Source organism: Ictalurus punctatus, chromosome 3 (genome assembly GCF_001660625.3).
Source record: "Ictalurus punctatus breed USDA103 chromosome 3, Coco_2.0, whole genome shotgun sequence".
Taxonomy (NCBI): domain Eukaryota; kingdom Metazoa; phylum Chordata; class Actinopteri; order Siluriformes; family Ictaluridae; genus Ictalurus; species Ictalurus punctatus.
Window position 1 is genome coordinate 7,112,042 of NC_030418.2, and position 11,901 is coordinate 7,123,942.

Sequence of the window (11,901 nt, forward strand, 5' to 3'; positions counted from 1 at the left end):
TAGGGCAGGATGGAAACTCTGGGCGGGAGTTCGGACCTGCACACAAAATATGGCACAGTATACAAAAAATCTTCCCATCAAAAGCTAGCGGGTTGTAACACTTTGGATAAAAGCGTCTGCTAAACGAATAAACATAAATGCTCCATTTGTCTTCACAAAGTTGTAAAAGCTCGCAGAAGATGAAGTTACTAATAAGCGTCCATTACGTCACATTGTCTATTTTGTACAATGTTACGCTTTGGGTTACAGTAGAGAGTTATTGAGCTGATTCATGTTGCGCTCCCGTTCGTGGTGTATATTACTTGTCGCTTTAAACAGTACTGAGATGAGTGGATGCGACTGGGTGTTTATCAGGCACTTACTCGAATCCTTGTTTTGTTAGTTGTGGCTTTGCTCTTCCTACAACAGTTAGTGCACTTGTTTCCTGCCAGCCTGTCTGCTTTCTCGAACCCGACTCCCTACGGGAACCGATCCTCTTCTGTGACACAGGATAGCGGATTTACTAAATTTACCGTCGTAGAAGAGTAAAAGCGAACAGAAAGCAAACTAAGTGTGTTGAAAGATTGTTCAGTATGAACTTATTGTGAATAAGAGTCCTGGGATGAGAACAGGACAGTTTTTTATGATTACTGGAGGCGTTTTTATGTGACCTCGTGTTAACAGTTCCATGCTTTTCACTTGGAAAGCTTTCAACCAATAACAGTAAATGGACTGGAGTATGTTGGCAATTGTAAGATTTACTAGTTGCCAAAAAGTGCACTAGTCCTGCAACGGCAGATCCTCCAGCACCATGGAGAATAGCTTCTCTTGCACAAGGAGTTTTCCCAACGTCCAGGATCCCTAAAAGTCTCACTCCCTGTGCAGAACAAAACAGTGATATACAGATATACATTTCCTACATATACGAAAATCTAGTTCGCTCGCGGTTTTATAAATCATGCACATTTCCATCGGCGTAAAGTCCATCAGCTTTATTGAAGAAAACAAATGCAAAGTTCCATATTTAGTCACAAATATCGTCTTCAAAATGCATTAAGTGTTTTGGTATCCCACCCCTCTGGAATTTAGTAATTAGCCATAGACTGAACTGAGACACCATCTAAAAAATAAAAGCTAATCTGCTTTGGCTATGTTGAACAATCCGCGTCCTAAATTATAATCGGGCAGTCTAACTTCACTGACACCCACTTTGACCAATTGTAGATACTGCTAGCTTTCAAACAAACCCAAACTCGACATGATTGACTACTCAGAGGCTGAGAAAATCAAACGCGTAATCAGCACAACTAAACGTTTTACGCGTGCGTCTTGAGTTGTGTGTCAGCGGTACAGGAAAATCAGCAAAGCGCTACAGGGCCGTGCAGAGAAACTATCAGGAAATGCCAGCTCCGCTCTAGCGGTCTTCCTGCGAAACTTTATACAGCAGTTTTTTTCCTGATCGCTGGTTTTCTGCTGGTTTTCGCTCAGCGTGCGATTTATCGGCGTCTTATAACGGCGGCGCGCTCCCGAAAAAGCCTGAATGCGTCACAGCTTCTGGATTGGTTATTTCCGAGTGGCTCTTTTGTTGTTGTTTTTTTTTGGACGAAGGCTATGTGGATTGAGTTGAGGGGCTCTATCTACCCCCCAGAGAAGTCAGAGGAGAGGGGTCACTCGTGTGTCTATCATTTCAGCCATTCGGAGAGCAAGTGCTCCTTCACCTGGGGCTCTGGCACTATTTTTAATAAACATTATATTTTATAAGTACGTTTCAGACTTTTTTTTTGTGTGTGTATGTGTGTGTTTGAAATTACACATTGTGTAACAGAGTTCATGCTACTGCCATTTGTTTCCATTTTGTGCCATTTGTGACTTTAAAATGTTTTTTTTTTTTTGCTATTTCTAGAAGTCTGCAATATTTAAAGGCTTTGTGCCATTTTTATAAGCTTTGTGCCATTTAGATAGGTTTTATGTATTTTAGAGGCGTTTGGTGCCATTTGGAGAGGTTTGGTGCCATTTTGGATAGGTTTTTAACTGTGTTTGGATAACCTTACACACAATTTTAGTGGTTAGAGATAACTTCCTCATATGTTGGGTGTTCATGGACAAGTACTTGGGGCATCTTTGAGACCAGGAATGGGGTTGATATCAACATTTGTGTTAAAAGTGTGTGTGTGTGTGTGTGTGTGTGTATATATATATATATATATATATATATATATATATATATATATATATATATATATATATATAAAAAATGAAAAAAAGAGAATGTATTGCCCCAGGTAGGCTAGGTCAAAGAAGAAATATTTGAAATAACTGCTAATTCTTAAAGTCTTAATTGTCTACTTTCATATGAACAATTACCACTACTGTGGTGTGTGAGATCACAAAACAAATCAATGCTGAACTCAGGTACCCCCAAAGCAGACAAAAATGCCATTTTTTGGCTACCGGTAAAAGTTAAAATGAAACTTCATTTATATTACATACAGAAAACCTGGTTTGAAACACAGTATAAAATGTCTGTGCTGATATTGTATATTGATACCCGAAGTGCTTCATGCACATAGTCACTGCCACGCTGTAATAAAGTTATTCTTCTTTGAGATCTTCAACATACTCCTCATTTTTTCTTACATTGCTGAGCACTGAAGGCTTTTTCAGTGAACTGACAACCTTATTTTCTTCTTCTTCTTCACTTTCTTGATAGGATAAAGCGGTAGACGATTGACACCTTGAAGAACCACCATGTAAATGTTTCCTAATGATCATTACAGCAAGGGTTCTCAAACGTTTTGCAGGTTAATAATGATAAGAACTGAACAATGAATATAAATAGCTTTGATCATGGTGAGTGGTTTGATCGGTCACTGTCGATTTCCTGGGCTTTTCATGTGCAACACTCTGTAGAGTTTACACAGAACGGTACAAAAAACATCCGGTGAGCAGCAATTCTACAGACTGAAACGCCTTGTCGATGAGAGAGGTCCGAGGAGAACGGCCGGACTGGGTCGGGCTGACCCGAATGCTACGGTAACTCAAATAAGCACACTATACAACCGTGCTGAGCAGAAAAGCATCTCAGAACGCACAACACGTCAAAGCTTGAAGTAGACAGGCTACGATAGCACAAGACCACATTGGTTTCCGATTCAGGCTACAGTGGAGATTAGAGTACTGTGCAGTCTTCAACAGTGTGTACTGTATACATACTGTGTATATATACAATGAAAACGTACAGAATAATGCACAGAGCCATTCATTGTGTTCTAATTATTATATTTTTTTCACTTGGGTAAAATATTGACTTCATATAAACAGACATTTTAACAGCTTAGACAAAGCTTCATTCATTACTCAGACACTGAACAAAACACCATTGAACAAAATCATAGGAGCAAAAACTGTGACTTCACTGATCTCTTGCTTTTCGTGTAGGATCATGACTCGTCCCCTCGTAAATAACTTTATTCTTAATTCCCTCCTGAATCGTCTTCTGCTGTACCCGCAGTCTTGCATTGTTATACCGACAGTAGAACCTAAAACAAATAAGACAATAAAAAAACACATCACTGCAGTTATTTAGTATTTCAAAATTTACCCAAGGCTGCCTTGGATTCCCTTCAAAAAGCTTTAGATTTGCTTAGATTAGCTACTCAGTTAATCTTTACTGAACCTCAATTATGAAATTTGGGTAGTCTATTATAAGTAATGATTTCCAATTTAAAAATGTGAATGTCATGGCAAAAGCAAGACTCCATTTTCCAGAATGCACCACCGACTACAAACATGGCCAAAGACGACTACACTTCCCACACACTTTATAATCTTCATTAAAGCTCTTAACTGCAATTGCATCAGTCCTAACCCTCATTACCTGACTGAAGAGTGTTCAGAGTGGAACGCTCATACGTTACACAATAAATACATCTTGCAAATTATTAATACTGACATGAAAAGATTCAACAAATTACAACATATAACTTTTATCGAACACATTTGTAATCAGATTAGTGTCTGTACAAAAAACTTTGAAATAAAAATAAACCATCCCTGCTGGGGAAAAAAAAAACCCTACAGAAACCATTACAAAAATTCTAATGGTTTCCACTACAAATACCATTACAAACGATTAAAACCATTAGTGGTCCTTAATGGTATCCACTAGACATAACGTGCACCAATAGAATGTGACAAATTACCAATAGAGACCCAGAGGGACCATTACAGTTTCCATTAAAACCAATACAATTCCCATTAAAACCATTACAAATTCTATGAGGGTTTCTATTGGGGTTTTTTTTCAGCAGGGTTTGTCATGGTTTTAGGCATAACATGATTCCACGAATACCTACTGAGTATGCACATTGCCCCTTATCCACACACAACATGTTTGGCCGGAAATGTTAAAAGCATGTTTTAAATTAAAAGAGTTACCGTAGTAACTGTAGGACATTACAGTGACCTGCAATCCATGCATACGAACACAGTGCTCTGAGCCCTAACTGTGCTCTCGTATACAATCGTTAATTAATAACTTTGATTCCGAAAAAGACACCTCTTATCTAAAAGAGCTGATTTGAATAATAAAACGTGTGTGTTGTGTGTTCTATTCTTTTTTCTTTATAGATATGTATGTATTTGTATTTTTTTTCCATATAAGATAAATAAAAACATAACATCACATCCTGGTCACCATTATTATGCCAAGCCTGACAAAAGAGAAAAATAATAATGACCAAATAAAAATATGATTGTCACTCAATGTGCTTCACAAAAATAAAAATAAAAAAACAAAAACAAAAAAACCCTTCAATGAATAAATAATCTGTCAACCTTCAAGTATTTACAGTATTAACAAATTGTCACAAATATAAGCTTTGGATCTTTGGACATGACATTAAGCTTGCTTGTGGTTTGCTTCAACAATTAACACAACAACATTTCACAAGCAATCACAATAATGTCAATGCAACCTTTAGGATCTGTGCTCTTAATGCCATTTTGAACTTCAGCTACACGTCATTCTGCCTCAAATTTAATTCACAACAAAAAAAATCAAATGAAAAAAAATCTGTAATTAAAAATAAACACAGCCACTGTAGCATATAGCGCATTCCCCACAAAAATGGAAATGACAGCTATCATCCACCGAGTATAAAAAGGCAAGTCAGAGGTGTCACAGGCAAGAAGAGGGACAAAAAAAACATTTAAAAAAAAAAACCTGCCAAAAAATATTAAGCAGTGGTGAAACGTGGACAACTTGGGAGTAAAGTACATCGGTGTGCTCGTAGAATAGAAGATGTGTCACGTGAGTGCGGGGAGTGTGTGACCTGTGCAACTCACGCTGAAAGGCCATGGGACAGCTGCGTCTGGACAACTTAGCCTGAATTCAAGTACTCCAGTGCCACTTCATAGCAGAATTTATACTGATCCAAGAGATCTACCATGTTGGACCTGTTGTTCCTAAGCATTTTGATAGCGTGGAACACATCCACAGAGCGCTGGTTCCGTAGCATCTCACACACAATATTGATTGCACAGAAAGTCCGTTGATCCGTTTCGGATGTCCTACCTCTGGATGGAGCTCTCATCTACTCCAATTCCAGACTGCTGGGACTATGGCTGCTTCTAAGGCCAAACAGACTACATATAAATCCATAATGAACATTTTCACACTATCTGTTGTTATCTATTTCCTCTCAAGGTTTCTTCCTCTTAAAACATCTTAGGGAGTTTTTCCTTGCCACCGTCGCCACTCAGTAGCTTGCTCAGTTGGGATAAATTTGTACCTTTAATATCTGTATACCGTGTTGATATTTCTGTAAAGTTGCTTTGAGACAATGTCTATTGTAAAAAGAGCTATACAAATAAAATTGAATTGAAAAGTCCCACATCGTCCACCTCCATTCAGGCAGTGCACCACAGTGCGTCCCTCTCCTCCATCGTACTCCTCCTGCCACTTGTCCAATTGCCGGATTAGTTTGAGGAATGAGCTCTTGGACACAGGTGTGTCTCGGTACATGGGCCAGCCCAGGAACTGAAACTGCTGGACCATGCAGTACCTATCCTGTGGCCGTGCAGGCCATGGTCTGGTGAGACCAAGATAAACTCATTTGGCTCAGATGGTGTCAAACGTGTGTGGTGGCAACCAGGTGAGGAGTACAAAGACAAGTGTGTCTTGTCTACAGTCAAGCATGGTGGTGGGAGTGTCATGGTCTGGGGCTGCATGAGTGCTGCCGGCACTGGGGAGCTACAGTTCATTGAGGGAACCATGAACGCCAACATGTACTGTGACATACTGAAGCAGAACATGATCAGTATGCAGTATTCCAGCATGATAACGACCCGAAACACACCTCCAAGACAACCACTGCCTTGCTAAAGGAGCTGAGGGTGAAGGTGATGGACTAAACCTTGAGCATCTGTGGGTCATCCTCAAACAGAAGGTGGAGGAGCACAAGGTCTCCAACGTCCACCAGCTCCATGATGTCGTCATGGAGGAGTGGAAGAGGATTTCAGTGGCAACCTGTGAAGCTCTGGTGAACTCCATGCCCAAGAGGGTTAAGGCAGTGCTGGAAAATAATGGTGGCCACAAAAAATATTGACACTTTGGGCGCAATTTGGACATTTCCACTTAGGGGTGTACTCACTTTTGTTGTCAGCGGTTTAGATATTAATGGCTGTGTACTGAGTTATTTTGAGGGGACAGCAAATTTACACTGTTACACAAGCTGTACACTCACTACTTTACATTGTAGTAAAGTGTCATTTCTTCAGTCACATGAAAAGATATAATCAAATATTTACAAAAATGTGAGGGGTGCACTCACTTTTGTGAGATACTTTGTGTGTGTGTATATATACACATATATACATATACACACACACACATACATACATATATATATATATATATATATATATATATATATATATATACATATATATATATATATATATATATATATATATATATATATATATACATATACATATACATATATACATATACACACACACACACACACACACACATACATACATCCATCAATAAAAATGTATGCTGGCTCTTACACCTCTACTCTCCACACTTTGCTCCTTCTAGAACTCAATTATAAATCTTGCATGGTAGCACTACTTGCATTGTTTGTATTGTTTTTCGCTTGATATATCGCTTTGCTTGTATTTCCTCATTTGTAAGACCCTTTGGATAAAAGCGTCTGCTAAACGAATACACATAAATGCTTCATTTGTCTTCACAAAGCTGTAAAAGCTCACAGAAGCTGGAGTTACTAATAAGGGTCCATTACATTACATCACATCGTCAGCTCTTACAGTGTCTATTTTGTACAACATTACGCTTTGGGTTACAGTAGAGAGTGTAGTCAATATCTGTACTTCTATTAACACAAGAAGAACATGACACATATTGCTGCTTTTCAAATGTGGGATTACGCACCATGAAGCCAGTGTTGTGAGCATGAATCCAGCCATGCCAACATGGAATGAGCGCTTCACTCTGCCTGATGGGGGGAGACAAAAACACTTAATTAACATACATCAAAAATAATCACTACAGACTGAGAAAGCTGATCAATCCTTAGACGCACACCCTAAGCGCCGTCTCTGTTTATTTGTGTGTGAACATCTTGACCTTTTGCTGTACTGCTACTTGTTGAGGTGATTCATGTTGCGCTCTTGTTCGTGGTGTATATTACTTGTCGCTTTAAGCCGTACTGGGAAGAGTGGATGCGACTGGGTGTTTATCAGGCACTTACTCTAATTCTTGTTTTGTTAGTTGTGGCTTTGCTCTTCCTACAACAGTTAGTGCACTTGTTTCCTGCCAGCCTGTCTGCTTTCTCGGACCCGACTCCTTACGGGAACCAATCCTCTTCTGTGACACAGGATAGCGGACTTACTAAACTTACCGTCGTAGAAGAGTAAAAGCGAACAGAAAGCAAACTGTGTTGAAAGATTGTTCAGTATGAACTTATTGTGAATAAGAGTCCTGGGATGAGAACAGGACAGTTTTTTATGATTACTGCAGGCGTTTTTATGTGACCTCGTGTTAACAATTCCATGCTTTTCACTTGGAAAGCTTTCAACCAATAACAGTAAATGGACTGGAGTATGTTGGAAATTGTAAGACTTACTAGTTGCCAAAAAGTGCACTAGTCCTGCAACGGCAGATCCTCCAGCACCATGGAGAATAGCTTCTCTTGCACAAGGAGTTTTCCCAACGTCCAGGATCCCTAAAAGTTTCACTCCCTGTGCAGAACAAAACAGTGATATACAGTATGGATGATCAGTATAAAGATCTTAGACAGGACCTGGACCAAAAAAAAGAGAGAATAAGACAGCAAATGGTGCTAGCAAACATACAGCACATTTGGTTAATTGTCAAATATAAAGAGTATCTGACCCTAACACATATAACACCTTGCTTGTATAAATTATATATATATATATATATATATATATATATATATATATATATATATATATATATATATATATATACACATTTAAACACACAGACATTTGCATTCGCTTTATTAACGTTACAGTTCTAATTAGCACTGGTCCAGTTAGTTGCTATTGCTACTGGTACAGCGATTGCTATATATCAGCTTATTAAAACCAAAAACACTAACCTGATTTTTACTGTCAGGCTCCTGTTCTGCCATTCTTACACTAATATTATAACTTTATACGCATACTACAACGAATTTGCTTGACTCGGTTATTTCATAACAACGTGAATGACATTGGCAGCCACCCTGCACAACTGCAATATTGTGGTCCGTCAGTGAATGTTCCTGACGGGAACGTAGACTGAAATCGTTAGTTCCGGTCACCTCACGACGTCTCGTAATGTTGGTCTTGAATAATAATAATAATAATAATAATAATAATAATAATAATAATAATAATAATAATAATAATAACAAATCAAATGGAATGGAAATAAAAAATCCAGTATCTCAAAATATAGAATAATGAATTTATAATACAGAAATGTGGACCTTCTGAAAAGTATGTTAATTTATGTACACAATACTTGGTCTGGGCTTTAATCCTTTTGCATGAATTACTGCAACAATGCGGCATGGCATGGAGGCAATCAGCCTGTGGCACTGCTGAGGTGTTCTGGAAGCCCAGGTTGCTTTGATAGCGGCCTTCACCTCGTCTGTATTGTTGGGTCTGGTGTCTCTCATGGATTCTCTATGGGGTCCAGTTCAGGCGAATTGGCTAGCAAATTAAGCACAGTAATACCATGCTCAGCAAACCAGTTACTAGTAGTTTTGGCACTGTGGGCAGGTGCCAAGTCCTGCTGGAAAAGCAATTCAGCATCTCCATAAAGCTTGTCAGTAGATGGAAGCAAGAAGTGCTCTAAAATCTCCTGGTAGATGCTGCATCGACTCTCGACTCGAGAAAACACAGTGGACCAAGACCAGCAGATGACATGGGACCCCAAACCATCACTGACTGTGGAAACTTCACACGGGACTTCCAAATGACACATTGATTTCCAAATGAAATGCAACATTTACTTTCATCTTCCCCATGATTGTGGTTGAGTGTACTGAACCAGACTGAGAGATTAAAGGCTCAGGAAACCTTTGCAGATGTTTTGAGTTAATTAGCTCATTAGAGCTCTTCTCAGGTCGACATTTCCGTATTATAAATTCTTTATTCTAATATTTTGAGATACTGGATTTTTTATTTCCCTGAGCCGTAATCATCAAGATTAAAACAAAAAAACGCTTGAAATATTTCACTTTATGTGTAACAAATTTGGAATATATGAAAGTTCCATTTTTTTTTTAGTTAAAATACGGAAAATGAAATGAAAATGAACTTTTCCACAATATTCAATTTTTTTTTTAGATACATCTGTTCTGTAGCATTCCAGTTTTCAAAAGAGGTGAAACATGTTCCAGCATGACAATGTGCACAAAGCGAGGTTCATGAAGACATGTTTTGCCAACAATGGAATGGAAGAACTTGAGTGGCCTGCACAGAGCCCTGACCCAAACTCAACTGAAAATGCTTTGTGGATGATTTGGAACACTGAATGCACCCCAGGCCTCCTCACCCAAAATCAGCACCTGAACTCACTAATGCTTTTGTGGCTGAACGAACAAATCCACACAGCCATACTCCAAAACCCAGAATTTCCAGAAAAGTGGAGGTTATTATAACAGCAAAGCAGAGAATAAATCTGGAATAGGATGTTCAAAAAGCACATATGGGTGTGATGGTCAGGTGTCCACAAACCTTTGGTGATATCGTGTACATCAGTTATCCTTAAGGTCCAATTATGCTTACTATATTCATGTTTCCAGATGAAAGATACAAACTAAAGGTACAAAAGATGTATCCTTGATGGTATCACTGCAGCAACTGGAAAAAGTACAGTTTGGTACCTTTATTTCATATAATCCAATATGAGGATCACTGTATTATAGCATTGTATTTACTGGGATTACAAAAGGCCCATGGTTACCTAACCATTAACTGAACACAACCACAAATGAAAGAAACCTGTCCAAACAGGAAGCTCATTAATCCTTTTGGCTGAGGGCAAGATGAACTGCAGGTTTCTAGTGTCATGGTGTACCTTTGAAAAAGTAGCCGTGATTATGTCAGAGCCCTGAGCTGTAATTTATTTGAGATTAGTGCGATAAGGCCACGTTTCGATTCTGCGACACTATATAAACATGTTAAACTCTTGTAGGAACAGACAGCAATCCACTGAGCGATCACAGCAAAATCTCTAAAGTAAGGACAGTAATGTGATAAGGTGTGATTTAATTAAATGTATAAATATTACATCCAAAATGTACATAAAAGTGCAAAGTGTAGTCTGAACTCAAGATAATTTGTCCTTGCTTGATTATTTCAGGTATGTGTCGTATTTTTCATGTGTTTTATTACAGGATGTCAGTGCCAGCTTCCTCTTTTCTTCTCCTGTGTTTCTTGATGAACTCCTTCTCCCCCGCTCAAAGCTACATTCTGCCACACTGCGAACCTGTTAATGAGACTGTTTCTGTGGAGAAAGATGGCTGCCCGAAATGCCTTGTGTTTCAAACCGCCATCTGCAGCGGGCACTGCTTCACCAAGGTGAATATATATTTTACTTATTTTACTTATTTTACAGATATCATCTGAGTATGAAAAATGGTTTACAAATAAATGTTTTCTACAGGAACCTGTGTACAAGAGCCCGTTCTCTTCCATCTATCAGCATGTGTGTACCTACAGGGACGTTCGCTATGAAACCGTACGCCTGCCTGACTGTCGGCCCGGTGTGGATCCTCACGTCACATATCCTGTCGCACTAAGCTGCGAGTGCAGCCTGTGCACCATGGACACCTCGGACTGTACCATCGAGAGCCTGAATCCGGATTTCTGTATGACACAGAAAGAGTACATCCTGGATTACTGAACCTCTGCCAACGTGCATGCAGAAGTCTCAGTCTAACTACAACGAGTCCATTTACTCCAAGAATGATCAGAGTCTGACCTTGTTGTAAGAGCTACTTGCAAAGTACAATATACAACATGACTTAAGACTTGCTTGACTAAGAATTTTCTTTTCTTGTATGAACAGGGAAACATTTTCAATCAATCACACATAAGGGTAAAAGAGAGTCCTCGAAAAACACAGAGATCATAATCGCTGCACTCTCGTATTTTAAAATCCACTGATACGCATCATTTAACATAATTTACATCAATTTACTTGATTTGTAAAGTCCTGGTTGCTAGTATGATTGTGTATGACTACTCAAATAACTGACCAAAATTCTTTAAAAAGAATTTAAAAGACATATAAAACACTACAGCTTTTTTTAAGCATGATTAACCCATCAAAAATGGACATTTAATTCGGTCATTATATTAATAATGTAT

At 38.7% G+C, this 11,901-nt stretch overlaps 2 protein-coding genes across 3 annotated transcripts; one reads left to right on the forward strand and one right to left on the reverse strand.

Moving 5' to 3' along the window:
* Positions 1 to 3,241: 3,241 nt before the first annotated feature.
* On the reverse strand, positions 3,242 to 8,812 carry LOC108263832 (cytochrome c oxidase assembly protein COX20, mitochondrial). The gene is made up of 4 exons (XM_017465000.3): positions 8,637 to 8,812; positions 8,136 to 8,250; positions 7,442 to 7,505; positions 3,242 to 3,518 (listed from the first exon to the last, which is right to left on the reverse strand). The coding sequence occupies exons 1-4, from the start codon at positions 8,667 to 8,669 to the stop codon at positions 3,392 to 3,394; spliced, it is 339 nt and encodes a 112-aa protein (XP_017320489.1). The 5' UTR covers positions 8,670 to 8,812; the 3' UTR covers positions 3,242 to 3,391.
* A 1,916-nt stretch (positions 8,813 to 10,728) lies between these two features.
* Positions 10,729 to 11,559, forward strand: lhb (luteinizing hormone subunit beta). Of its 2 annotated transcripts, none has more exons than XM_017462378.1 (3): positions 10,729 to 10,789; positions 10,926 to 11,109; positions 11,195 to 11,559. In XM_017462378.1, the coding sequence occupies exons 2-3, from the start codon at positions 10,927 to 10,929 to the stop codon at positions 11,432 to 11,434; spliced, it is 423 nt and encodes a 140-aa protein (XP_017317867.1). In that variant the 5' UTR covers positions 10,729 to 10,789; position 10,926; the 3' UTR covers positions 11,435 to 11,559.
* Positions 11,560 to 11,901: the final 342 nt, after the last annotated feature.

What these genes read in the sequence shown, in the direction of transcription:
- LOC108263832 (XM_017465000.3), bottom strand. Translation starts at nt 8,669, where the DNA reads ATGGCAGAACAGGAGCCTGACAGTAAAAATCAG. An exon ending in AGCCTGACAGTAAAAATCAG is followed by an intron (nt 8,251 to 8,636) that starts GTTAGTGTTTTT and finishes TGTTCTGCACAG; the next exon opens with GGAGTGAAACTTTTAGGGAT. An exon ending in CTCACAACACTGGCTTCATG is followed by an intron (nt 3,519 to 7,441) that starts GTGCGTAATCCC and finishes TATTTGTTTTAG; the next exon opens with GTTCTACTGTCGGTATAACA.
- lhb (XM_017462378.1), top strand. Translation starts at nt 10,927, where the DNA reads ATGTCAGTGCCAGCTTCCTCTTTTCTTCTCCTGTGTTTCTTGATGAAC. An exon ending in GCGGGCACTGCTTCACCAAG is followed by an intron (nt 11,110 to 11,194) that starts GTGAATATATAT and finishes TGTTTTCTACAG; the next exon opens with GAACCTGTGTACAAGAGCCC.